The sequence below is a fragment of the Vulpes vulpes genome, chromosome 2 (assembly GCF_048418805.1).
Source record: "Vulpes vulpes isolate BD-2025 chromosome 2, VulVul3, whole genome shotgun sequence".
NCBI classification, from domain to species: domain Eukaryota; kingdom Metazoa; phylum Chordata; class Mammalia; order Carnivora; family Canidae; genus Vulpes; species Vulpes vulpes.
The window spans coordinates 75,672,123-75,699,791 of NC_132781.1; the positions used below are offsets into that span (position 1 = coordinate 75,672,123).

At 35.5% G+C, this 27,669-nt stretch overlaps 1 protein-coding gene across 1 annotated transcript in view; it reads right to left on the minus strand.

Moving 5' to 3' along the window:
- Positions 1–983: 983 nt before the first annotated feature.
- The window catches only part of SRP72 (signal recognition particle 72), a 30,064-nt gene continuing 3,378 nt past the window's right edge, over positions 984–27,669 (minus strand). The window contains exons 3-19 of the mRNA XM_026003569.2: positions 25,491–25,614; positions 23,900–24,043; positions 23,709–23,820; positions 21,251–21,282; positions 20,506–20,630; positions 20,359–20,416; positions 17,407–17,538; positions 16,227–16,355; positions 15,244–15,316; positions 13,462–13,526; positions 11,986–12,081; positions 11,057–11,160; positions 10,844–10,921; positions 9,950–10,087; positions 6,511–6,548; positions 3,015–3,174; positions 984–2,402 (exon numbers count right to left, since the gene is read on the minus strand). Coding sequence (XP_025859354.1) covers positions 2,225–2,402; positions 3,015–3,174; positions 6,511–6,548; positions 9,950–10,087; positions 10,844–10,921; positions 11,057–11,160; positions 11,986–12,081; positions 13,462–13,526; positions 15,244–15,316; positions 16,227–16,355; positions 17,407–17,538; positions 20,359–20,416; positions 20,506–20,630; positions 21,251–21,282; positions 23,709–23,820; positions 23,900–24,043; positions 25,491–25,614 — 1,786 coding nt within the window. The 3' untranslated portion in view covers positions 984–2,224. The remainder of the gene's footprint in view (positions 2,403–3,014; positions 3,175–6,510; positions 6,549–9,949; positions 10,088–10,843; positions 10,922–11,056; positions 11,161–11,985; positions 12,082–13,461; positions 13,527–15,243; positions 15,317–16,226; positions 16,356–17,406; positions 17,539–20,358; positions 20,417–20,505; positions 20,631–21,250; positions 21,283–23,708; positions 23,821–23,899; positions 24,044–25,490; positions 25,615–27,669) is intronic.

A 27,669-nucleotide genomic window follows, 5' to 3' on the forward strand; every position in this document is an offset into this window, starting at 1 on the left:
TCATCAGATCCACCGTTCAAAAAGACTTTTGAGTGATCTAAGTTTTTAAGCTTAGCAGTTTACAAGCAGCCTTGAAAATGCTGTGCTTATACTAACTTAAAAATTGTTTACTCCTCAATTTGTTTATAGACACATATAAACATCACGAATTGTCAGTGAAGTTACAACTAATTTCTCTTAGTCCCATCAGATTAGTTTTGTAGCTCTGCAGGAGGGGCAAGAAGCAATTTTAGATTTTCTGCCTAAAAAATTCTTAGGTATACCAAGTAAGTCCCCAGTAAGATGCCAACACCCAAAACACCTTAATCCATACTCACTGCTAGAATATTTTATTTTAAAATGTACCACAGTGAATAGATGTATCCATATTGGCTTTTATAAATGTACCACACACACACACACACACACACACACACACACACACATATATATATACACACAAAGTATATATGTCATTGATTAAAGATCTGTCCAAAAGAAATAGTTACTAGAAAATTAATGTAGATGTTTATGCTTCATTTGACAATTATGACTTATTTAAACTGAGGTCTCAGTTGCTTAGTAATGACTGGTAATAACAATGGCTAGCAATTACAATGACCAAATAGAGAAATGTATTTCACTCTTGGTGCCTTGGGTCAAAGTTTTCAATGATGGGTATTTCACCAAAATTCTATAGCTCAGTTAACCCAAAAATGATTATCCTTCACCACAGAAATTTAATGGAATCCTGAACAACAAATTTATGAACAATTATTCCTGTAATGGGGTATATATTCAGAAGGATTAAGTATATCACTCTTACCAAAAGATAATTCTCAAAAAGTATTATGCCATAATAAATCATTCATATCTGAGGGTCTCATTTATATGTTACTGAAGATTCTGATTATGCTCAACAGAAAGGCAGCACCACATTTCTTACTCTTGTAAAGGAGGAAAGCTTTTTAAAATATATCTTTGAAGAAGTTTCGATAGATATGTTCAGAGTCCAACACAGCAGCACTTTATTAACAAGGATGAAGTAATATGATCACAAGGAAATACTCAAAGTCTAAATTCAATGCTATCTGGGCAGTACAAAATGAATACTAACAAGGGTGGGCATCCCAGCATGTCTGTCTCAGAGCTGTTCAATGGGAAAGTGGCTTGCAAGCAAGAAGACCAGAGCAACACTGACACCAGACTGAATGTACAATACTTCATTACTTTGAGAAGGGTAATGAATAGTTGTACCCCAAATGACGAAGGCGAGTCATTTTAGTATCTGTTAATGGGGCGAACAGTTCTGTTAAGTTCTAATAATGCCCACTATTGAACTCTGGAGGGTTTCCCCTCTACCTCAAAAGTCAATGTTCATGCTCTTGACAGGGCCGTGAAATCTTTCTGATTGAGACACTCCAAACCCATCTGACCTCAGAACACTGGGTCTAAGAGTCAACTTCTTGCAACACTGCTACATTTTCCTTGAGTTCTTTAATGCTAAATCAGCATAATGTTATCATAATGTGAAAACAAAATGGGGTGCAGAGGAGTCCTAATTTATATATATGTGTATATGTGCGTATATATGACACACACACATTTCATTACTATTTATATAGTATGTGTATTCGGTATCCCATACTCCAGGATCACATGACAGGATGTATGGTTAAAACTGGTGACATTTACTTTAGTTTTCCTGTGGTCATTCATATAATGAAGTGAAGAACACCAGTGTGTAATAAGGTCCCTTTTTATCACATGATATCTCTAAGCAGATACTTGGAATGCTCAGAAGATTCCACTTTCAGTCTCCTAAGGCCTCCTAAGACATAATTTAAAGTGGGATTTGATATGAACAAGTATCTTCAGACTCTAGTTGAAACAGAAGTAGTTTCTGTTTAAATCCTAGGAAACTCTGGATAACATGCATTGTTGGTGAAACTGAAAAAAACACCAGATCACAGCACACAAAGAGAAAGAATGCAACAGAGATCAAGGTGGAAAAATGCCCAATTTTGAGTCCTTATCATCTGTGCAAAGCTGGATGGTAAAGTAGGCCAAGTCTGAGTAGGCAGAGTTTGAGGAAGATGTTTTCCTGGGGGATGTGCAAGAAAATAATTTCATGAAAACATGGGGATGGGAGAGGGGAGTAGCTCTGTGCTTCTTGCTGTGTTACCTTTATTGTGTTCCTAGTGTCAGTGAGACTAAAAATAGCCTGAAAACAAGAATGCTTTAATCACCAGCCACCTTTTCCACCTTTCTTCTTTTTCTGTTGCTGTTTCTTTTTTGTTGCTGGAGCCCCTGCAGGTTTCTGGTGTCTTGGGGGTATGATATTACTTGTAGATGCAGATGCTGTTGCTGCACTGCCAGGTCTTGGGGAGGTCGGTGGGCTGCTCACAGTTTTACTGGCATCCCTGAAACCATCAGATCAGGAAAGTGTTGGTCATTCATATATTCAACAAAGGAAAAGGCTATAAAAACGTATATACGTGGCTTTCACTTCCTACTCCTAACAATCTCCCACACATACTCTATTTCTTTTAAAGTGGGCTCTTCAACTTGCTATCAATTTTTTCTTTTGAATACAATTTTAACTGCTTTATAATTAAGGAAATAGTAATATATGGTTCATGCCAATTTTTAGAAAGCATAGGAAAAAAATTTAAATGACTTAGAATCCTATAATGTAAAAATGAATTCAGTAACATCTTTAATACTTTTCTCATCATCTTATTTATAGTATCTGTTTACCTATTTATTCTGTTGAATGACTCCGTGTATTTAGCTTCCTTTTGAAGACACCAGAATCCTAACATCTATAATACAATTCTACAATCCTAGTATTAACAATATAATCAAACCAGAAACATTTTCTTTTACATAAGCACTGCAAAACATTAAAGATATCTGACTATATTCCTTACAGCTAAAATACATTTTAAAAATTCTTACTAATGATCCTGAGTCCATCTGAGAAAGAATTGACCTATGCTCCGAGGGACTTCATTTGAGGAGCAATGACTTACAGTTCAGATGAAGCTCCTGCAGTTGCTCCCTGGGTCCCTTTTCCAATCTGATCCTTCTTTTTTCCCTTCTTTCTTCCCCGGTAGTAAGAACGTTCTCGCATTGGTAGCCATCTTTCTGGATCTGGGGTCACCTTTGGGTCATAATTTTTAGGTAGTTTTCCTGTGTAACAAGCAATAAAGAAATGAGATATGTCCGTAATGTTTTCAAGATAGTTTGCTTAAAAAATGTGTCCTGGACTGCAAATAAGTAACATTAAAACTGAAATAAGTTCATCTGAGAATGTTTTATTTGTATAATATAGACAGGAAAAGGCCTTATTAATAAGCATGATACAAAATTCAGAAGCCATAAAGGAAGACTTTATAGATGTATCTATTAAAAAAAACTGGGGGGCGGGGGATCCCTGGGTGGCGCAGCAGTTTGGCGCCTGCCTTTGGCCCGGGGCGTGATCCTGGAGACCCGGGATCGAGTCCCATGTCAGGCTCTCGGTGCATGGAGCCTGCTTCTCCCTCTGCCTGTGTCTCTGCCTCTCTCTCTCTCTCTGTGACTATCATAAATAAATAAAAATTAAAATAAAAAATAAAAAATAAATTAAAAAAACTGGGGGGAGGGCGGGGTGTGGTGGCTGGGTGGTTCAGTCAGTTAAGTGTCTGCCTTCAGCCCAGGTCATGATCCCAAAGTCCTGGGACTGAGTCCTGCATCAGGCTACCTGCTCAGTGGGGAATCTGCTGCTCCTCCACACCCACCCACCCACTCATCGCTCAGGCACTTTCTCTCAAATAAATAAAATCTTAAAAAAAAGACCTTTTTAAAGTTTCATTTATTTTTAAGTAATCTCTACAAAGTGAGGCCCAAACTCACAACCCTAAGATCAAGAGTCATATGCTCTTCTGAGTCAGTCAGGTGTCCCTATATAAAAAATGTTTAATATCATTTGATAAGAGATAAATTTTTAAGAGAAATAACAAAAAAATATTTGCATACTATGCAATCGGGTGGACTGCTATTCTTAATATAGAAGGAGATCTTGAAAATCAGTAGATAAATAATGCAAAGGAGAATGAGCATTGCTGTAATTAGGGTAAGCCAGGAGAAACAGAAGTCCTTAATCATGTGAAAAAAATGTTCCACCTAATTAGAAATGAAAAAGGTAATAAAATTCTATCAAACTAACAAATATTAAAAGCAGTAATAGTGTTGATGGGATAGTGAGAAACACTCAAACACTATGGCAGAGGTGTAACATACAGCCTTTGTAGAGAGCAATTTGACAGTGTCAGTCAAAATTTATAGCTTCAGAAATTTATCCTGCAGATATCCATAAGACACAAAGTTACATATAAGGTGGCTCAGGCGGTTGAGTGTCCAACTCTTGATGTTGGCTCAGGTCATGATTTAAGGGTCATGGGATTGAGCCCCGAAATCATGTTCCATGCAGAGTGGGGAGTCTGCTTCTCTCTCTCTCTCTCTCTCTGCCCCTCCCCCTACTCATGCACTCTCTAAAATAAATCTTTAGAGTATGCCCACACTATAGGAAGCCATAGCTATAGGTTAAAAAGTACATCTATATTTAATAATTTGGAAAAATGTCTGCGCAATATGATCTAAAGTAGAAGATTAAAACAAATTATCCTGGAATGCCTGGGTGGCTTAGTGGTTGAGCATCTGCCTTTGGCTCAGGTCGTTATCCCAGGGTCCTGGGATCAAGTCCCACATTGGGCTCCCCGCAGGGGACTTGCTTCTCCCTCTGCCTATGTCTCTGCCTCTCTGTGTCTCTCATGAATAAATAAGCAAAATCTTTTAAAATAAAATAAATTACCCTGAAGACACTGTTCATTCAATTTTGTAAAAACCTTTATTGACTGAGCATGTACATGTATAATAAATGTTTCTAGGGCAGCCTGGGTGGCTCAGCGGTTTAGCACTGCCTTTGGCCCAGGGTGTGATGATCCTGGAGGCCCAGGATCGGATCCCACATCGGGCTCCCTGTACGGAGCCTACTTCTCCCTCTGCCTGTATCTCTGCCTCTCTCTCTGTGTCTCTCATGAATAAATAAATAAAATCTTTTTTTTTAAAAAAAGTTTCTGTATACAAAAAAGTTAATTGTAATTCTCTGGGAGCATGAATTTTTGGGTAAGAAATTTTACATGCTTTATGCCATTTTATAAGATAGAGATTTTGTTTCTTTTTAGAATGAGCATGTATCACTTCTAAGTTTTAAAAAATACTCTTCTGGAAAAAAAAAAAGAAAGAAAAGAGTGATACTGCAGATTACTGCTACCTATAGTTAACAGCTGTTCCCTTGCAGTATTACCAATACATAAAACAACTTTTAGCATGTGACTCAATCTCAGGTTTGTGAGTCTGAGCCCCATGTTGGGCATGCAGCCTACTTAAAAAAGAAAAAGTAAAGGAAGGAAAGAAGGAAAGAGACAGGAAGAATGAATCTGATTTATACCACAGATTTCCCAGACTCAGGAACAGGTAGGTGGCTCCGGGGATAACTTCTGACTAATTGAAGTCAAACACAGTAATCCTACCCACTCTTGCCAGGAATTAAGAACACAGCCTAAACTAATCAATGCATGGCATTCCCTTGGTTAATGGTTCACCTTAGACATTGACCTATGACCTATGCTGGCCCATGAGATTGTTGGGAAAGACATGACAACTGCAGAAAGGCCTTTTTTGAACTGTTGGATATAAATGACAAGCTCCAGGGGCACCTGGATGGTGCAGTTGACTGAGCATCCAACTTTTGGTTTCAGCGTGGGGTCTTGAGACTGAACCCTGTGTTGGGCTCCGCACTCAGCATGGAGTCTGCTTGGGACTCTGCCCTCTCCCTCCGATCCCACATCCCACCCAGCATGTACTCTTTAAAATAAATCTTAAAAAAAAAAAAAAAAAGCCCTGACCCTTTTAACAAACAATGATTCTTTTTTTTTTTTCAAACAATGATTCTAATGGCATTCAGTTTTGTAAACAGAAAAACAAAACAGAAATACAACTTCTAGATCAGTTAACCTTTCCTCTACACAGCCATTTTCATAAATAACCAGTTTGATGGAGTTTAGTTTGTAGCTGAAAGCACCCTCATGTATAAAGGCTTACTGTGTGTTAGGCATCATTCTGAGATCTTTTTACATGCAGTATCTCATTTAGTCCTATGAGGAATATAATAACACATTCCATTTTAAAAATGAAAAATTCAGGCAGGTATATTAAGTAATCTGTTCACAGTCACAGCAAAAGAGCAATGTAATTACAGCAACAATCTGAATTCAGGCAATCAGTCTCTAGAGTTGTACTCTTTAAAGTAAAAAAAAAAAACAAAAACCAAACAAACCCTAAGTATTAGCTATAGTCAAGACAAAAGTCAGTATTCAAAGACAGAAAAGGAGAAGTATTTTTAGGTCTGAAGATTTTTATACTGGCCTAAACTCAAGCTTTTATCTTGTAAACTCTAAAGGTAAAAAAAGGAAAAAAAATCTTTACCCTTCTTTTTTTTCTTCTTCTTTTTCAAATCTCCCTGTCTGCAAAAAAAAAAAAAAAAAAAAAAGAGAGAAAAGAAAAAAAGAAAAATCATTACCATCATCATAAAATATTTATACAGCATTAAACATGTACAAAAGAATGAGCTGGGCACTTTATCATAAAGGCATTTAAGATTTGGCACTGTCTCACCAAAGTTTATAAACTTGCTGGGATATTAATACTGGTTAAGTTTAATCAAACTTCACAAACTACAGTTTTTGGAAAGTGGTTTAAAAAAAGACGGTTAGCTATGTTTTCAGAAAACAGATACCATTTACATGGCCACACATTAAGTCTATGTAAAAAGATAAGAAATCTGCACAAGCATGAAAATCTACAATACTACATTAAGTTACATGTTTGGCAAAACTAGAGTCAGATAGCAAAGAGTATCTCTGGGACCACATGTGAGACAACATTGGTTGTGACCTTAGAGAGAGGAGAGTACACAGGGATGGGAGGAAGCTTTAACTTTATAGGTTTTTATCTTTCAAATCTTGAACCTGGTGAGTTTACTGAACTTAAGTAAAATCTTTATTAAGTACACTAAAAAAAGGAGGGGTGGCAAAAGGAGCATAAGAAATCAAGAAAACACTTCAAAATAATTAAGTACTCTGATGGCTATAAGACAAAGACCAAAAAAATATCTCTATACATAATCACACAAGACATACCTCACCTCTATGGAAACTACAAGAAACAGCGAGCTAAAAAGATGAGAACAACAATATCTGTCAAAAATTCATTCTACCAGGCGGCCCAGGTGGCTCAGTGGTTTAGCGCCACCTTCAGCCCAGGGCCTGATCCTGGAGACCCGGAACTGAGTCCCAAGTCAGGCTCCCTGCATGGAGCCTGCTTCTCCCTCTGCCTGTGTCTCTGCCTCTCTCTCTCTCTCTGTGTGTCTCTCATGAATAAAGTCTTAAAAAAAAAAAAAAATCTTAAAAAAAAAATTCATTCTACCGAGTCATTCAATTGTGCAAGTTCTTTCAGGGTATCCTGAAGAGTAAGAGGCACAACACAAGTATCTAATTTTAGAGCTTCAACTTTCATCCAGATTATTCAATGATCTAAATTGTCTCTCTACAAATCACTCTACAGCCATGTCTATAATTTCTCAAAGCTTCTTTGCCATTTCTTACTCCTTTGCCCTTGCTCACGCTTTGCCTAATTCATCCCTCTCAAGAGTCAATACTACCCCCTCCTCCATTCCTCCATGAGGTGATTTCCTACCCCTGACTGTCCTCAGGAAGGACTATACTCTCTGGGGTACTCCTCTATGCCCCACACAATCACAGAACACACAACCGTTATTGCAATTACTACAATATTTCCTTCTGCTAGACTTAGGTTCTTTTAGCTAGACTTAGGTTCTTTAAAGGGCAAGGATCATGACTTATATCAATGACACAGTGTATCTTCAAAAGAAACTAAACCTATGGGGTGCCTGGCTGGCTCAGTCATGTTACTCCTGATCTCAGCACTGTGAATTCAAGCCCCATGTTGGGTACAAAGATTACTTAAAATAAAATCTTAAAAAAAAAAAAAAAAAAAAACCCACAAAAACAAAAAAATTAAGCCTTTGTATCCAAAAGTTATCATAAAAGGCTTTAATAATGCCTAATGAAAATAACATGCTGAAATTTAAAAGCCTAAAAAGGTCAATGCCTTAATAATTGCCTAATGAAAAAGAGAACACTAAAAGATTAGAAAAGAACTATATTCTTACTAATTACTCAACTCTGTTTTGGATAAGGAAAAAAAATACTGAACATATTTAAATAGGGAGTGCCTGGATGGTTCATCAGTTCAGGTACCCAACTCTTGGTCTTAGCTCAGGTCTTGATTTCAGGGTTATGAGTTCAAGTTCTATACTGGGCTCCATGCTGAGCATGGAACCTACTTTCTAAGGAAGGAATGGAGTAAGGAAAGAAGGAAGAAGGAAGGAAAGAAGGGAAGGAAAAGAAAAGAGAAGAAAAGAAAATCTTTAAACAGGCATTATTTGAAAATCCCCTTAAGATTTGGCTTGAATTTTTTATTTTGGGTTTCTTGATAAGGCTTGAAGTGGGTGAGACTCATATGATGAAATGGAATTTGGAACAAGGTAGTATCTTTGAGACTCCAATTCTTCATTTAAAAATCTGTTATGATGATGACAATGGTTTTTTTTTTACCAGAGTTCATAATGAAGTTACTCATATACTATTGCTGATGTATTTTTTTTAAGTTGGGAAAAAATTTTACACTTCAAAAGGCATTCAAAAAAGGAGAAAAGAGGGATCCCTGGGTGGCGCAGCGGTTTGGCGCCTGCCTTTGGCCCAGGGCGCGATCCTGGAGACCTGGGTTTGAATCCCACGTCGGGCTTCCGGTGCATGGAGCCTGCTTCTCCCTCCTCCTGTGTCTCTGCCTCTCTCTCTCTCTCTCTCTCTCTCTCTCTCTATGACTATCATAAATAAATAAAAATTAAAAAAAAAAAAAAAAAAGGAGAAAAGAGTGAAAAACCATAAAAACCACAAATTTGGGGAAGGGTTATATTTCTTCCATTCTCTATTCATCCCAAGTCTTTATTCATAGAATCTTAAACATTTCACTGAGTAGGCCTCCACTGTATTTCTAAGATGGCCAGGTGGGAGAATAAGAATCAGAATTTGACCTTTTTTAAAATTAATGAAGCCAGTTAATCTTTCCTCCAAATCAGCAAAATAAACCTCATCTTAACTGGTATAGAATTATTAGATGATGTACTAAATGTACATAAACACTTACAGGTAAATAAAGCAGAGACATTCAGCTAATGGAATACTATGCATAAAAAGAATGAAATATGTCTATGCTAAGAATATGGAGAAGGGGCGCCTGGGTGGTTCAGTCTGTTAAGCATCTGCTTTCAACTCAGGTCATGATCCCAGGGCCCTGGGATAGAGCCTGGCATTGGGCTCAGTGGTGAATTTGCTTCTCCCTCTACCCCTCCCCCTGTTCATGCTCACTCTCTCTCTCTCTAATAAGTTAAAATCTTAAAAAAAAAAAAAAAAAAAAAAAAGAATATGGAGAAATCTCCACGACTTAGTAAATGAAAGCAAGGTGGAAAACAATAAGTACAATATAACCCTCTTCTGCAAAAAAACAAAAAATACACCAATCCAAGGAAAGTATTTCTAAATCACCTTTGTGTGTAATCACAAAGAAGATCCTAAAGTATATACACTCAATACCAAAGGTTAATTTGGTGTGGGATGGGGGGAGGTGGTAAACAGGATGAGGACTAACTGGGTTTAGCAAAAAAGAAGGGGAAAAGAAACAAGGGGGACTAAACTTTATTCACAAGGTATTTTCAGAGAATGTATTTTTCATTCCTTATGTAATTTGAAGTCCACATTAGTGAATGTTACAATGAAAACATTACCCTTGTTCCTTTGGTTGACTATCTCCAGCAACTTTTCCACCCTTTTTCCGAATGTAAGTAGCACCAGGAGAATTTTCAAGAGCCTCGACATCTACTTTTAGAGACATACTATCTGATGAGGGCAGGTGTTTACTAAGGCTGGGATCAAACAGGAGTTCAGGAACACAATATATACACATATATATGTCTGCCAAAAGAAAAAATCTTTGTCTTTTGTCAAAAGTAAAAAAATTCTCAAATCTTCTATAGAATAACAAATCAGATGATAAAATCAATTACATATTATATATCTAAATAAAGGAGGCATAATCTAATCATTTATTCCTTAAGTTGGTGCTGTGCTTTGAAATGGGGGCTTAATAAAATCTATATTCCAAAACAACTATCAAACATAGATTTGCTCACTACAAGGGTTTTGACTTGTGGCTGCTTAGCATCTACCACTCCACGTTGCATTTGGGAGCACACCCTGACTGAAGTAGCACATGATTCAAACTCAGCCAATCAGGACACTGAATCTCTTATTTTCAGTAAATGTTTGAGATGGGTATGCAACCTAAGAGAGTTCAATCAAAAAGACATTTCAGAATCTTTCACAACTACCCAAATAAAATATGCTTTTTTTCTTTTTTGCTGCTGTACTTGAACCTGATATAAGCTGCATCCTGTTGACCTCATTTTTGCTTCTGGAAAAATCAAACTATGCCCCAAGATGGATCTATTACTGTATTTTTCAGTCATGTTAATCAATAAATTCTAATTTTTGCTCTTACTAGTTAGAAAAGTGTTCAGTCTGTTGAAATTTACAACAGAAAAAGCCGTGGCCAAAATAGGTATTGGAAGGGATCTAGCACACTACTTGGGAGCTGTCTGGAAGAATAATCAAAAGGATACGCTTTTGCCTTCTCAGGATCTACAAGTGAGTAAGCAGAAATAAGCTGCGCCAGGGTGTGAATATCTTTTGGATTTTGTCTAAAAAAAGAATGAAAGAAAGTTAATGAACAGTTTATAAAACTGGAAAAAGTAACATAAACAAGCAAAATAATTCCTTGTGTCAAGTAACAGCAATAAATTTGCATTTTTATATCTCTACCTTTCAGAACTTACTTCCATAGCTGTTCTAGGTCACTAATTGCCTCTTTCTTCCGCCCATATTTGAGTTTGAAGTTTGCAGCTTCTCTTATCAAGGACAAATGAGCAGAAGATTTGGGCTAAAGGTTCAATAAAAGGAAAAAAATCTTTAAGGTAGATATCTACCAAGTTCGTGAAGTTACCATATTCATTAGATCTTTAAGATGGCCCTATCCATCAAATTCCTCAAAGTTTTATTGAATGCATGAAACAACAAAAATCACAAAAACATATGGGGAGGGAGGTAGACAAATTATACAAATGATGACCAATTTATGAATTTGGAACACAATCTATCTCTTTTTAGATTATCTACAACTAGAAATATTTTTTCATAATCAAATCTTAAAGATATATCACCATAGTTCTCAAAATCAACAAAGTATTTCTCCAAACACTGATATCCCAACACTGCTAATAGTGCCAACAGTATAAATGCCACATGTGTGCATGTATATTTATAAGTTGGATATTGCCAACTTATAAAGACCCATACTGGAAAAAATGAAGATGTTCCTATTCCATGGAAACATGAGATACAATTATTGCATGTATTTATTGTTCCACCACTTACTACCATCCATGAGTTCTCTAGCCACTAAAGATGAGCACTCCTATATGCACTCATGTATTATTATTTTTTGAGATTATACACAAACATAACAAACTAGAAAGGACTTCAAAACCATAACTGAGTTTTTTTTCTCCATTTTAAAATAATTCTTATTTCTAATAAATTTACTTGGATCTGGTATACTTAAAAGATTAATTTGACAATCCAACAGTATTCCATTCTTTAAACAGCAACTTGGAATACTTCAATTTTTGTAACTTGAGTTCACTACTGCAGCTTTTTCTTTTCATGTAAAAACATGCCCTCATAACCATTTACTCCATTTGTTTACCTGATGGTTTTGATACCACTGGATAGCTTGTGTGAAGACCTCAATGGCACTATCAATATCCTCTTCATGGCTGTACATGGTCACTAATGCAGATACCTAACCAGGGAAAAGTATAAATTAATGAATAAAATTCCCCCTTTTCTCCCATAGTAAGTTTTTTGAAAATGAAAAAAACTGGAAAAAAAAAAAGCATATAAAGGTTAGGCTCTCTGCCAGTACCAAATTCATCATAAAATTTATTATCTTTCTAGACCATAATCACTAGAAATACCATATATAACAGTGATTCCCAAAGTGTAGTTATCTATAAAATATAACTTTCCTCTTAAACCAGTGCCAGTTGACCACTAGTGTGTAGCAAGGTAAGTATAATAGATGAGAATGAGTGCTTAGAAAATTAGTTTATATACTAAAACACTGTTGCAACATCCAATGTATGATCAGTGAGGTACACATCAGCATGGGTAAACTTCCATGATAAGTTCTATCTGGCCTGAGCTACAAAGAAGCCAGTGAAAACCTTGGCTAGTGTGTTGGAAGGGCAGCAGGGAGACCCATGTGGCTAGAATGGAGTGAGAATGGGAGGAGCAACATGAGATGAGGACAGAAAGAAACAAGAAGCTGGATCTTTGAGAAAAATCAATAAAACTGATGAATCTCTGGCTAAACTGATTAGAAAACAAAAAAGAATCCCTGAATAAACAGTTTCATGAATGAGACAGGTTCTACAGATATTAAAGGGATAAACAGGAAATACCTGAATAACTTTTATACCAATAAATTTAACAATGATGAAGTGAATAAATTTCTTGAAAGGTAATAAAAGGCCAGATATGAAATATCAGAAACTTCTATATTTGATTCTAATACTGAAGAACTGTAGTCTAATCTTTAAATATGAAACTTCAAAAGAGAAAGCACTACCATAATACTGTTACACATTTACTAAGAGCCAACTGTAAATAAGCTGTGTTAGAGGATACAGACATGAATAAAAGTCCCTGTTCAATAAATGTAAATACCACCAATGACAGCATTAGCCTCTACTTAGAAATAGATGCTTTCATAGCTGTTATTAGTGGTCTCAACCTGCAACGTTTGAATCATCACACAACAAAACTAAATTGTTTGGCCAAATTGTTATCACTAAACTATTTTAACTCAAGATACCACACTGAAGACATGATACAATAATTAAGATAAGAAATTCCCTATATAGGTCTTAGGTTATTTAAGATTGGGTTTTAGTGATAATATGAGGCCTAAATAGTACTTGGTATATTTGTCTAAACAACGAATCAATGCAAAGCAGAACACAAAATGCCATTAAATGTAGAGCAGATAAGTAACCTATTTTACCTACTACCTCTACAGTATGAATTAAAAAGAAATTAAATACAAAGAAACATTAAACATACCAATAGACTATTATTCCACTACTTTTTTAGTCTTAAAATATTTTGGTTATAAACTCACCATGCCTGGTTTATGCTTTAACTCTTCTATGCTTCTCAATATTAGACATGCTTTGGATATATTGCCTTGAGAGATTAAAAATATCATTATCACACAGAAGAAAGCATTATTATTATAAAAAAGAAATTTAAGTCACATTTTGTAATACCTCTAAATACCCAAACTTTGGGATCTTGGGGATAATGTGCTCTATTTATTCTTCTTACACATACATAAAGAAAATGAATCCTAAGAAACACTATATACCTTGCTTACACCCACAAAGAAAGATAATGGCAGAGATGCTATAGGAAAGGAGTCTCGCAACGCCCACTCAGTCTGCTGAGTTCTATTTCAACATTTTTCAAATTCTAACTTAAAGGACATCCTACCCTAAAGACCTTGAAACATGTTACTACATATGAGTGCAATGGAAAATTTCCTACTGTGTTAAAATACTGACTTTCTACTCATTGTAAATATCAATAATGTAACCTATCAGAATCTTTAAAAACAAAATAGAAATCAATGACAGCTCTTTCTTAGTAATTTTAGTATGATAAATAATCCTCTCAAAAATAAACTGAAAACTGGATAAGGAAAGAAAATAAGGGGAAAAGCAAGAAAAAGGAGAAGTGGGAAAAGGAAAAAGAAATAAGGGAGGAAGGTAAGGAAATGTGAGAATAGATAACGGGGAACAACAATGTTTCTTTCTTTCTTTCTTTCTTTCTTTCTTTCTTTCTTTCTTTCTTTCTTTCTTTCTTTCTTTCTTCTCTCTCTCTCTCTCTCTCTCTCTCTTTCTTTCTTTCTTTCTTTCTTTCTTTCTTTCTTTCTTTCTTTCTTTCTTTCTTTATTTATTTAAGTTCTCTTTATGCTCTTGGGCTCAAACTCACAAACCTGAGATCAAGAGTTGCATGCTCTACCAACTAAGCCAGCCAGGTACCAAGACCAACAATGTTTCTCAACTTTGTTTTTATTACTAAACACTAAGGGAATCTTGTAAGACTTTTTTTTCCCCTCTAGTTGTCAACTATTCTCATCTTTACCCGTGGAATTTTCATTTTAGCCATCATAATATCTGTAATTTTTTTTGGCCACCCCCAAACAAATGATCCCCATCCCACCCCTATATCGAGAATGCGTGGTCTATGCCAGAGACAGAACTTTTTATGATAGAAATGTCTTTATCTATGTTGTTCAACTAGCCACATGTGGTTATGAAGCCTCTGAAATGTGGCTACCACAAATGAAGAATTGATTTTTAAAATTTCATTTAATTTTAAACCTAAAATAGCTACATGTGAATAGTGGTCACCAAATACAGACAATACAGCTCTAGATAATCATTCAAGGCTGGTTCAAATCATGGACAAAAAATACTAGTCAGGTTTTCTGTAGGATTAAAAAATGTCAGTTTTCCCTGCCTCTTCTCCCGAGGATGTGGGTCATAAACTATAAACAAAGTATAATCGGCTAAGAAAACTAAATGCAAAGTAACCCTTCTTTCATGCAAATACTTTCAAGTGACAGATGATGAGCATTTCTACATTTAACATATCCACGAAGTTTAAGTATGGTCTTTTGAAACTTAGGATTTCTTTGCTTCTAATTACTTTCAAGGCAGAGATTGAGAATTGTTCCAAAAATTTAAGAATAACCTGAGCAAAAGCTGTCTGAAACAGCAATTATTCTGCTTCATTATTATGCAAAAATTTAAAAACCACATAACTCACAACTACTTCAGAAACATTTCAACCATGTTTCCATTAAATATTTTAACCATGATGAAGTAACTATTAATACCTTGGGAAATTTTCAGCTGTGCCATGGTCAGCTTAATTTCAGCTGCATTTTCTGGATGCTGATCTGAAAATTCCTAAAGTGTTTTTAGTTGGAGAAAAGAAAAATCTCAATTTACACAACTGCACACATTTCAATGATCATTTCTACATAAAATTTAAAATCCAGTTTTAAAAATTAAAGTTCTGGTTTCAGGTCAAAATTTCAATTCTGGAAAAATTTTATTTGATATCCATTTTTTAAAATTACGCTCTGGAAGTGTAATAATATCAAGCTCCAGGAAGTCATTAATAGAGAAATAATAATTAATATTATTACACAGTTTTGTCTGTTTAAATAAGATACTCAGATGCTGCCTCCTTACTGAGAATTCTTCCTAGGCAACTTTGCCCTTCAGGATGGTCCTAATTTTATCATGTTCAACTTTCCAGGGTACAGTACCCTCAGGAATTTCAAACATGTAATGTAACAGCTGATTTAGGATAAAAACCAAGTCACTATCTCTGTAATTGAGGTTTGGGATTAGGATTCATTGGAAAATACATTATTGAAAAAAGAAGTTAAGCATATTCTGACATTATAAACCTAAAACAAACTAACTCATGCTAAATTGATATCCAAGTGAAAAGCATTCTTTAGTGTTTACGGCAACCATTTACTAATACAAACTTTTTTTTTAAAGTAGGCTCCAGGCACAATGTGGAGCCCAACACAGGGCCTGAACTCACCATCCTGAAATCAAGAACTGAGCTGAGATCAAGAGTTGAACACTCAACCGACTGAGCTATTCAGGTGCCCCATAATGCAAACTTACATAAAACAAAGCTGTAGCTCAGGAATTAACCAAGTGACATTTGGAATTTGTCTAGTGCTATGTTACCTATTAGTTTTCCCGTTTATTTACAAGTTTGCAGGCTACTATAATGAAAATGAAACAAGGATGCTACTACATAACACTTCATGAAAAATTCAAATAATTCCTTTACCTGAAGCAGTTCTATTGCTTTTGTGTGCTGCTTTTCACGGCAGAGCTGGGCAGCTTGGATTAATACAGGCAGGAGATGCTCAGGACTTTGGGACTGTAAACTGGCAGATATTTTGCGGCACTGTTCTGCCTAGAAAATAGCATTCCACCCGCCCCCCGACAACAAAAACAAGCTGGTTAATTAAATTAATTAAATGAAATGAAGTGAATGACCAAAAAGAAAAGGATGGGGGTGGAAAAGGAAGGAACTCAGCTGAAAGACAATAGTAAGTGAAGAACTATCTGGGGTAAAAGAAGTGGTTTCTATGATCTATTCTCAATTTTTTTCCTATAAGAAAAGATTTCCATTTACTAAATTTAAGCTAGGAGTTACAAAAACATTTAGGAAAGAACTAGTTCTCAGGGCAGGGTGAGGGAGTTTGCAGAAGATGAGAGAGAATCTTAAGCAGGCTCCATGCCCAGCTCGGAGCCTGACGCCCAACACTGGGCTCGATCTCACAACTCTGAGCTCATGACCTGAGCTGAAATTAAGAGTTGGACATGTAACCAATTCGGCATCCAGGCACCCTGGAAAGGACTAGTTCTAAATATTAATTTGGATGCTTATATTCCACAGTTTTGTTTAAAAAAAGAAAATACAAGTATCAGCCTGTGCTTAAAAGCAACAAAATGCATAGGTATTTCTTGCTAAGGTATTCAAAAATAACCTGGCTTAGTTCTAAATAATAAAAATTTTGCTGCCTTTCACTCTTCCACTAAAAACCTCTGCTTTGGAAGAGTTTGAAATCTTTATAGAATTAATGCATATTAGAATTAGAATTGACCTCTTTAGCATTTGTAACTTGAGTAATTATGTACAAACTAAAACGAAAGACAAATCTTAACCTATAATCACAGTCAACATCTTTGATCATTTCCACTTTAATTCAGAGACATTAGAAATAGGATAATGAGAACAGTACCTCATTTACAAGTATGAATAGTATTCTCTTCCAGCTGTAGACTTTTACAAAGAATTGGGCAAATTGCTTGTTTAATAAATAAAATCTATGATATAGGACATTCTAAAAAATACACCGGTGTAAGACAAGAAGTATACATAGATTCTACTGATACATCCATTATGCCTTATACCATACTCCAAAAGGTTTAGCTAGGGCAATGAGAGGTTTGTTACCTACCTGATTTGTGTACATAGCAAGTAAAGCTTTGTTAAATTCTATAGCTTGCAGTTGTTTCTTAGAAAGCTTAAACTCTACTCCTTCTGCGTTGGTTAATTTCACTTTCTTCTTAGAGTCAAAGACATTTTGGTCCTGACAAAGAAAAGTTCATCTGCTATTAACAACAATCTCAGACTTCAACTCTTAACACTTGAGGGCTTTATTCCTCTTCCATTTAGTTATTTTGTACACAAGAAAGCTTGGAAGATAATGCATCAACCTGGTTAGGTTGTTTAAACCCCTGAGACGCATATAAATTTGTCTTGGGTTCTTAGTTTTCTTTTGATTTATCCTTCCACTATTAACTGCTTGTTTTGAGTTTTGAAGAAAAGTACTCAGAGACAGAACAAATCTTACAGTGGAAATTAGGACTACAAAGATACAAAGAAATCTGCAATCTACAAACTATGCCCATTAAAATTCAGATGACAAATGAGGAAATTCTTTCCGCTTTCAAACAGTCATTATGTAAACAAATCATTAAAATTCAGAAATAAGTTCACAACTCTTTTGAAACCATTTTTAGTAAAAAATGCAAATGTAACATAGCTGTTTTTCTTTTGTTTTTCTTTTCCTTAAGGTCCTTCTCACCTAAGCAGAAGCTCAATTTCTCAAACTTCTGTGTGCAGCAAACAGTGTTATCTGCCTTTAAAAAGTCTTGTTAGAATTATAGAACGTCACTTACTTTTCTAGGAAGACAAATTACATGCATCTTGAGGACAAATGGAGCATCTGAATGTCTACTGGGTGCACAGCATTCTAGCTTTGTTAAATACCATATTTATTTGCAAATAAGTGATACACCACGTTTTTTTAAACCAGGCCTTCTACTAGTTTGAAGACGAAGGAATCTAAAATAGGTATCACTTTTCCTGAGTGTGAAGCTCCAAACCAATGTAAATTTATTTTAATGTACAGGAGAAAACTGACTTTCATATAAATCAATTCTTAAGAAACCAGATTTCTAGTTGGTTCTCCTCTGTACTATTTTAATACTTCATCATCCATGCCACTACCAGACTTCTTTTAAACTTTGCTATCTTCTCTTAAACTTCAGCTTTTATTCAAAAATTTGATTTTTCAAGGCCTCCCATACCTTGGCATCATTTAATGTAACTTTAAAAAGTTTTTAAATAGCTAGCATACATGTATCCTCTAACTTCTATTTTCTCACTTTCTTTCCACAAGTCATAAGTATTTCTCCATATGTTCACTTGCTTATGCTGTTTATACCTTCAAACTGTAACCCTTCTTCAAGGGTGAGCTACAAATTTGCCAGCCCAGAGATCTTTTCTTTCATCAGTAATGGTAGTTAAAAAGTAAAAACTTTAACCAGGTACATTTGATTATTTATGTGATTTTTAAATGATGTAATGATTGAGTTTCATATTTCTTTTGCATTATCTATTGCATTCAGCACTATTTTGAATAAAAAGTCTGTTAACTAAATACATTTCTGTATATAATTACAAAAGATTAAGATATTTTGTGTTTCACATGGTGTCCTTCCCATAATTTTATCAGGTAAAAAGAATTTATTCTCACTGGCATTTCAAATAATTCATTTAAAAAAATTTTTTTTTTATTTATTTATGATAGTCACAGAGAGAGAGAGAGAGAGAGGCAGAGACACAGGCGGAGGGAGAAGCAGGCTCCATGCACCGGGAGCCTGATGTGGGATTCGATCCCGGGTCTCCAGGATCGCGCCCTAGGCCAAAGGCAGGCGCCAAACCGCTGCACCACCCAGGGATCCCCTAAATAATTCATTTTTTAAAAAAGATTTTATTTATTTATTCATAGAGACAGAGAGAGAGAGACAGAGACACAGGCAGAGGGAGAAGCAGGCTCCATGCAGGGAGCCCGACGTGGGACTCCATCCAGGGTCTCCAGGATCACGCCCTGGGCTGCAGGCGGCGCTAAACCGCTGCGCCACCTGGGCTGCCCGCATTTCAAATAATTCATAAACACATGCAGGTATATAATGCTGCCAAGATTTAAACACCAGAATCAATTTTTGGAAAACTAAACTATGCCAATGGCCTGCAACATCCTGTAACTACTAGTCTCTAATGCTATTATCTCATCTCTGGGGACCCTCTGAATTTCTGCTGTAAGAGGAGAGAGGTCCATGAAGGAGTCCGAGACTAGAATCTGAATCAAAGTTCTACGTCTAACAGGCTGTGACTTTATATAAATTCCTTAACTCCTTCCAGCTTCAGATTATATTCCTACAAATTAGAGGTAAGTACTACCACCTAAAAATATAATTCAGAAGATGAAATAAGATGGCACTTGAAAAATCACACAGCTTATCAAAAGAAATCAAATGTTAACTTTTCTTATTTTCTACTGAATTGAATTTCAAATCTGACTTCAGATGTTCTTCCATTAAAACAATGTTCTAAATGTTGGGTTAATTTTACTAGTATAGTATTCTTTAGGATCATTTATATACATACTTGTAATATTTTTTTTTTTCATACTTGTAATATTTTATATGTGGTTTGGAGGTGGGTAGAGAAAGAGAATCTGTCCATGTCTCCCCTCCCCCAAAATGAAAACCACTGGAAAGAAAAAAATTATATATAGGAAACTTGTATTCAGGATCACTAGATGAAAAAGACACTTAAAAAATACACATGCTTAGTTTAGAAGTCCACAATTTATTTTTCAATATATAGATTCTCGATATTATCAGAAACTGGGAAAAGTGTAAGATAGTCCAGAGCCTGTAACTGCAAAAAAGTTTTATTACTTGAACATAGCTTACAGAATCATCATTATGAAAGTTAAATTGTGACTGTGATTTTGCTACAATTGGACTGTGTCAGGGAAAAAAGAAGTCAACCTAGAAAGAAACGGAGGTAATATGTTTTCAAGGTAAAATGTAAGAAAGCCATGGATATCCCATACCTTGTTAATAGTAATGATGTTATTTGCAATCACTGCTAGCAATCCCACATCTGTTGGCCTGTGAACAATAAGCAACAGTCAAAAAGAAACAAACCTTTAAAAAGAGACTTCATCCCCTATAAAAGGCACTTCGTATTAATAACTTACTTTAGTTTTATTATCTGATTATAAAGTTGCAACGCCTCCTCTGTACGACCTTGAAGCTGCAGAATATAAGCCATCTGCCCATGAATGATGGCCAGTTCTGCCTGTGGGTCTTCCTCAGTCCCATCCTAAGTAGAAAAAGAAACTTTTTTCCCTTGTAAATGCTCCAAAAATTGATCTCCATATCTATCAAGTATTCCAAACATTCAAAAGATACACAATCTTATAGACAACATAAATTTTCAGAAAACTTCCCTTAGAGTCAGTTTGTTAAAATCTGGGAATCAGATAAAGGTGATTCCAAATGTAAATTACTGTGTAAACAGGTGTGAGCCAGAAAACAATAAAATATTGGTGAAAAGGGTAACAAGTATAAGGATTTTGTAATGACACTACTTCACAATTGTCTTTAAGGCAATTGGAAATCAAGACTGCTGGATTATGTGGTTCATTTAAGAAAAATGCATGAAATTCTATGAAAGGACCCATATTCAAAGACCTGAGCCGTACATCTAAATTAGAGAATAAATTTATATTAATATAAATTTAAAATAAAATGTATAAGGTATATAAAAATTCTGGTATTGTAATTTCCCAGCCTGAGACTCCAACAAATAAGGATCAAAAGGATTTTTACTATGATTTACATTTAATAAATCATCATCTATCTCAACAAGTCAATAAATAACACCCTATAAATTTATATTAGAAGTGTAAAATTTGGGTTTAACAACAGTAGAATACTTACAGAATCTTCTGATAATGAACGGCGGCAAAGATCTATAGGAAAAAATGATTTTAAAATTAATATTGCAGGGTAATTCCCATTTTTTTCACCATTCTGAGAAGTAAGAATTAAATTCTTGGGACGCCTGGGTGGCTCAGCAGTTTAGTGCCTGCCTTTGGCCCAGGGTGCAATCCTGGAGTTCCAGGATGGAGTCCCACACTGGGCTCCCAGCATGCAGCCTGCTTCTCCCTCTGCCTATGTCTCTGCCTCTCTGTGTGTCTCTCATGAATAAAATCTTAAAAAAAAAAAAAAAAAAAAAGAATTAAATTTTTGGGCAGAAGATCTCAAGACAATTTTTTTTTTAAGACAATTTTAATAATAAGCAAATTTGGAAATTATTAGCATCAATTATGTTACATAAATACTTCCAGTCCCTGACCATTCTAGTTCTCTGGCATTTTTCTTTCATTTGTAATCTCTGCCTCTCTCATGAATAAATAAAATGTTGATTGCAAAAACTCAATGACAAAAAAGTAGTAAAATAAAGACAATAATCCCACCATCAAGAGATAACCACTGTTAGCATTTCCATTACTATTTTTAAATGCAAATGCACACTTGCTTTAGAAATGAAAGTGCCATGAAGCCTCGCTTCTCCATTTAATATATTTTGGACATCTTAATGTTATAATAAATATAGATCTACATTATTATTATATTTTTAATCAAGGCTCTCTTTAAAAAAAAAAATGATTTATTTATTTCAGAAAGAGACAGGGAGGGAGGGAGGGAGGGAAGGAGAAAGGGAGGAGAGAAGCAGACTCCTCGCTAGGCATGGAGCCCCATGCAGGGCTGGATCCCACAAACCATGAGATCATGATCTGAGCCAAAACCAAGAATAGGACCCTTAACAAACTGAGCCACCAGGAGCCCCTAGATCTACATTTTTATTTTAAGTGACTGTATGGCAATCTATTTTGTGGTAATGGCAAAACTTAGCCAATCCTCTTATAGGGCAGAAACTCATGATGTTTCCAATTTTTTTCTTATGACCATCCCTTTAATTACCATTTATAAAAATATATATGAATTTAAGTATTTCCTTACAATTAATTTCATTTATCTAATTATTAATTACTTTATTTCCTTAAAATGAAATCCTTGGATCAAAGGGTATGCAAATTTTAAAATATGCCACACATCACCAAACTGCCCAATGTAAAGTTGGTATTACTTTTATACTCAAAACTTCTGTGTGTAAGAGTGTCTTTTTCCATATTACTGTCAACACTGGGTATAATCAAGCTATTATAATTCTCAAACATATTTTTCTTCTGACAATGCTCTAACTTCTGTTTTTCTTTTTTTAAAAAGATTTTATTTATTTATTCATGAGACACACACAGAGAGATAGAGAGAGAGAGGCAGAGACACAGACAGAGGGAGAAGCAGGCTCCACACAGGGAACCTGATGTGGGACTCGATCCTGGAGTCTCCAGGATGTGATCACATCCTGCATGTGATCCTGGACTGAAGACGGCGCTAAACCGCTGAGCCACCTGGGCTGCCCTAACTTGTTTTTATTTTATTTTTATTTTTTTTTTAAATTTTTATTTATTTATGATAGTCACAGAGAGAGAGAGAGAGAGGCAGAGACACAGGCAGAGGGAGAAGCAGGCTCCATGCACCGGGAGCCTGACGTGGGATTCGATCCCGGGTCTCCAGGATTGCACCCTGGGCCAAAGGCAGGCGCCAAATCGCTGCGCCACCCAGGGATCCCGTTTTTATTTTAACCTTCAACATTTAGAATTGATCCTGCTTCACCTTTTTTTCCTCCTCACCATCACCACAGTCCCTATATCACTATATCCCTGTATTCCAGGGAAGTATGTATGCAGAAGAAAAGTTTATATGTTCTTAGAGTTAAAACCAGACATAAGCTATTAAGACTATTTTTCTTTTTTCTTAATTAAAAGCTTCTTCAAAGCATGTAAATGTTGTATATGAAAACATACTATATGGAGTTAAACTGTGCTTGAATAGTGTTATCAATATAAATAATGTATGTGTATGCATGCATATACACACATAGGCACAGCAAATTATCACTATATTTGAGTACCAGTTTAATAATTACCAATATTTATTAGATGCTTATATTATATGCCCTGTACTGCTGTAAATGCTTGACATTAACTCAATTTACATTTAATATTCATAGCAACTTATTAAAAAACCTTCAAAAAATTAAGGTCTGGTGTGGATGAAAATGGACAAGTACTCTGGCTTAGGGATTAGACAGAAATAGGGGAGAGACATGTTAAAATGCTAAGAGAAAGATGAGATGAATTGTGAGAAATTCCCACTGAATCAGTAATTTCTGTTAATAAACCTCACAAAAATCAAATGCAGTTTTTGGAAATACTGTTTTAAGCTATATGCACATCACAATTACACAGAATTTTAATAAACTTCCAACCTTCAGCTTTTTGTAGGATTTTCATTGCCTGGCTCAGCTGGCCTTGTCCTATCAGTGCACATGCAGCATTGTAGCATAGTTCATGTGTGCCTTCTTGGAGGCCCAAGTTTTCCTGTCATGGAGCAAAATACCAGTCAGACACTAGACAAGAATACTGTTTTATAGCTGTGCGGATATACAGAGATACTCACTGGAACCACTTTTTCCCAATTGCTTTGAGCTGCAACAACTGCTGAAAGGTTTGTCTTTCTCTCTTCATCATAATCATCTTGGGAGTTTCGGACGAGATCTCTATATACTGCTAAGCATTCATCATAGCGTTCTAACCGGTATAACTAGGGAGAAAGATAGCAAGTAAAAGATCAGAGGAGAAGACATCATACAAACCCTTTTTTGAATCACTAAGTAGGAAATCTAATTCAGCATGATATGGGCAATCAACAGTTTTTTCTTTACAAATTTTCAATTAGTTCTGTGTGCTACTAATACTTTCAAAAACTTGCAATAAATGAATCTCCACTAGATTTGTGGTCATGATTCAGATAGAAAAGTCATTGTATTTACCTCCTTTTTTAGGTTAGGTAAGTGCCTATGTGAGTTGTGAAAGAAAATCTTTCCAAAGAAATCATGCTGTTAACTAAACCTGAGTTTTGTTTTTTGTTTTTTTAAAGATTTATTTATTTATTTATTCATTAGAGACACAGAGAGAGGTAGAAGCAGCGATGGGTCTCCAGGATCACACCCTGGGCTGAAGGCGGTGCTAAACGGCTTAGCCACCCGGGCTGCCCTAAATCTGACTATTGACAATGAAAAAATTTTCCTATCCATAAAATGATTATTAAGCCCCAGTGAATGGGAACAAAACTAGATGTTAACAAAAGCACTTAATATTTCCTAGGAGTTTGCAGTATTTAATCTTATTTTCTCTTTCCCAGAAACCAGCTAGTATAGGGTTAGTATCAAGTACACAAAACATAATTCCTGCTTATTTCATTCAAGTTGTTCTCAAAGGGCAGTAAAACTGTCACTCTTGGTATTACGTCAAGTCAGCTACCAGGGACTGGTACTCTTCATCAATCTCAAAATTTGCCTTAAATTTGGAATTTACCCTAAATTTCCCCAGCTTACTTTAAAAGTTCTTTATAAACTTATAATCCATGAACTTGTCCAAATCTTTCTCCAACCAGTATGTATTGTTAAAACTCCTACTATCTCTTGAGAACAATACATTTAATTCATTAATTGCTCTTACTGACATTTTAAAAATCTTTGAGAGGGTTTTGCTAGTTCTAATAAAACATTTCTGTACTCTCATCATTAATAGCTCTATTTTTACCTTAGGCTTACTTATATGCCTCAAACTCTTTCAGAATAAAATATTTTTACGGATTTCAAACTAGCTGAAGTCATCCAAATTCTTATCATTATTTACTTTATTTTAACCTTAAACAAAATGTGTTTAAAACTAGAAAGAAATACAATTTCAAAACTGTGTAAATATAACCCACTGGCCTTCATTTTTCCAACTAAAAAGTCAAAATTTCATAGGATGTTTTTAAGCTTCTAATTACCCTGAAGGAGTAATTTATTCATAGAATACTACATATGCAACTGTTTGTGTGAAGATCAAGAAGAGGGAATATGTTCAAACCTCAAGAATTGGTTTGGTGGCAAGTTTTGTGGAGCATCAGGATGGGCTGAGGTTCCTCATCCCTGCTCCTTATAGGTACAGTCATGCTCACTGAGGATGATTGTCAACAGGTATTTTAAAGCAGTAATTACCACTTGTCCATAAAGCTCCTTTAGTTTGACTGTCTGCTGATTGGCACTTTCTATTGTCTTCAAGGCATTCTCAATTCTGTTCAGCCTGTACTCACAATATGCCTTCTCAAAAGAAAGCGAGTTACTGCAAAAGAAAAAAACCAGTATCTGATCATTAGCTAACACTGCAGAGCACACACTATATGCTGGACGCTGCTGTAAGCACCTGACCTATATTAAGTCATTTAACCTCCATTAACAACAGAGAAGGAAACTGACAAAGTTTAGCAACGCCTGAAAATTAGTCCACAAGTGGCAGAGAAAATATTACATCCATTTCCCTTGTTTCTCTTGCTTTTGTGGATAGTCTTAAAATTATTGGACTTTTGAAACAAACATTTAAGAATGAAATAATGAATCAGCTAAATAACTAACTGTCTTAGATAGAAAAACAACCTGAACACTATTTTATTTTTTTCAAGGTTTTGTTTTTCAGTAATCTCCTCACCCAACGTGGGACTCGAACTCACAACCCCGAGATCAAGAGTTGTGTGCTTCACCCACTGAGCCAGCCAGACACTCCTGAACACTATTTTAAATGGGTTATTACAGAAGTTTCTTAAATCTACTAATCAAATAAGCCATATAAAGCTGCTTTAAATGTGTTCAAGAATCAAATGAATAGCAAAGAAAAGGTAACCAAGATCTTAAAAAAACATAGTACTTGAAACCAACCAAACTACTGGTAAACACACAACTACAAAATCACTACCTATTTATACTGACTTAACTCATCTACATTAATGTGACAGTTGATACTCATTTTGGAGTTTTAACCATAATTCATGAGGAAAAATATTTATCAAGCAAAATGACAATACCTTTTATTTACTAGCCTAAAAATTATTTGCAAATCTACCTATGTCACAAAATGACCAAAATTCAACATATGGTAGTATAAACATGTTTACTAGAAAGCAGCATCCCTTTTACTTCTTTTATTTTTAGTAAAGTGGGCTTGTTAAAAAATATTTTATTTATTTGAGAGAGAAAGAGAGAAAGCACACAGGCACACAAGCAGAAGGAGGGGCAGAAGGAGACCTAGAGGCAGACTCCCCACCCGGCAGGGAGCTGGACAGGGAGACTTGATTCTAGGACCCTGGGAACATGACCTGAGCCGAAGGCAGACACTAACAGACTGAGGCACCCAGGTATCCCTTTTCAGTAAAGGTTTAAATGATTTTTAATCTGTATAAATATGGCTCAAACTACTCCAAAATCAAAAAGACATAGAACACTAAGTTTTACTCCCATTGTTATTCACATCTACCACGCTCCCCTTTACCTCCTACAAATGACTATTTTTATTCAGTTTCTCCAGCTAATGTTTATTTTTGCAAATACAGGAAAATACACATATAAATTTTTTAAAAAGATTTTATTTATTTATTCATGAGAGACACAGGGAAAGAGGCAGAGGCACAGGCAGAGGGAGAAGCAGGCTCCCTGCAGGGAGCTTGATGCGGCACTCGATCCCAGGATCCTGGGATCACCACCTGAGCCAAAGGCAGATGCTCAACCACAGAGCTACCCAGGTGCTCCCACATATAAATTCTTATATCCTCCTTTTCTTATACAAAAAGCATACTATATAGTTGTTGACCTGTGAGCATGGATTTGAACTGCATGAGTCCACTTATATGTAGTTTTTTTTAATATGATGATATACTACCTTAGATGTATTTTCTCTTTCTTATGATTTTCTTAGTATCATTTTCTTTCCTCTAGCTTACTTTAATACAGTACATAATGCATATAGAAATATGTTTATCAACTGTTTATGCCATTTGTCAGGCCTCCAGTCAATAATAGGCTCTCAGTACAGTTTCTGAGAAGTCGAAACTTATACAGAGATTTTCAACTGTGTGGAGGATTAGTGCCCCTGACTCCTGAGATGTTCAATGGTCAACTGTACGCTGCTTTATAAACCATTATTTCACAAAAGAGTAAATATGCTGCAAAAAAACTTTATTTTATACACATTTCTTCGGGGGTTTAGGCAGGACTGCAAAGAAAAATCAAATTACAGTAACAATTTAGAATATAAATTCACATTTCATGAAATAATAAATGAAATAAGTGAAAAAGATGAACAACAACAAATGTTATATATTCTAAAGACTGCTAAAGAACTCTGACA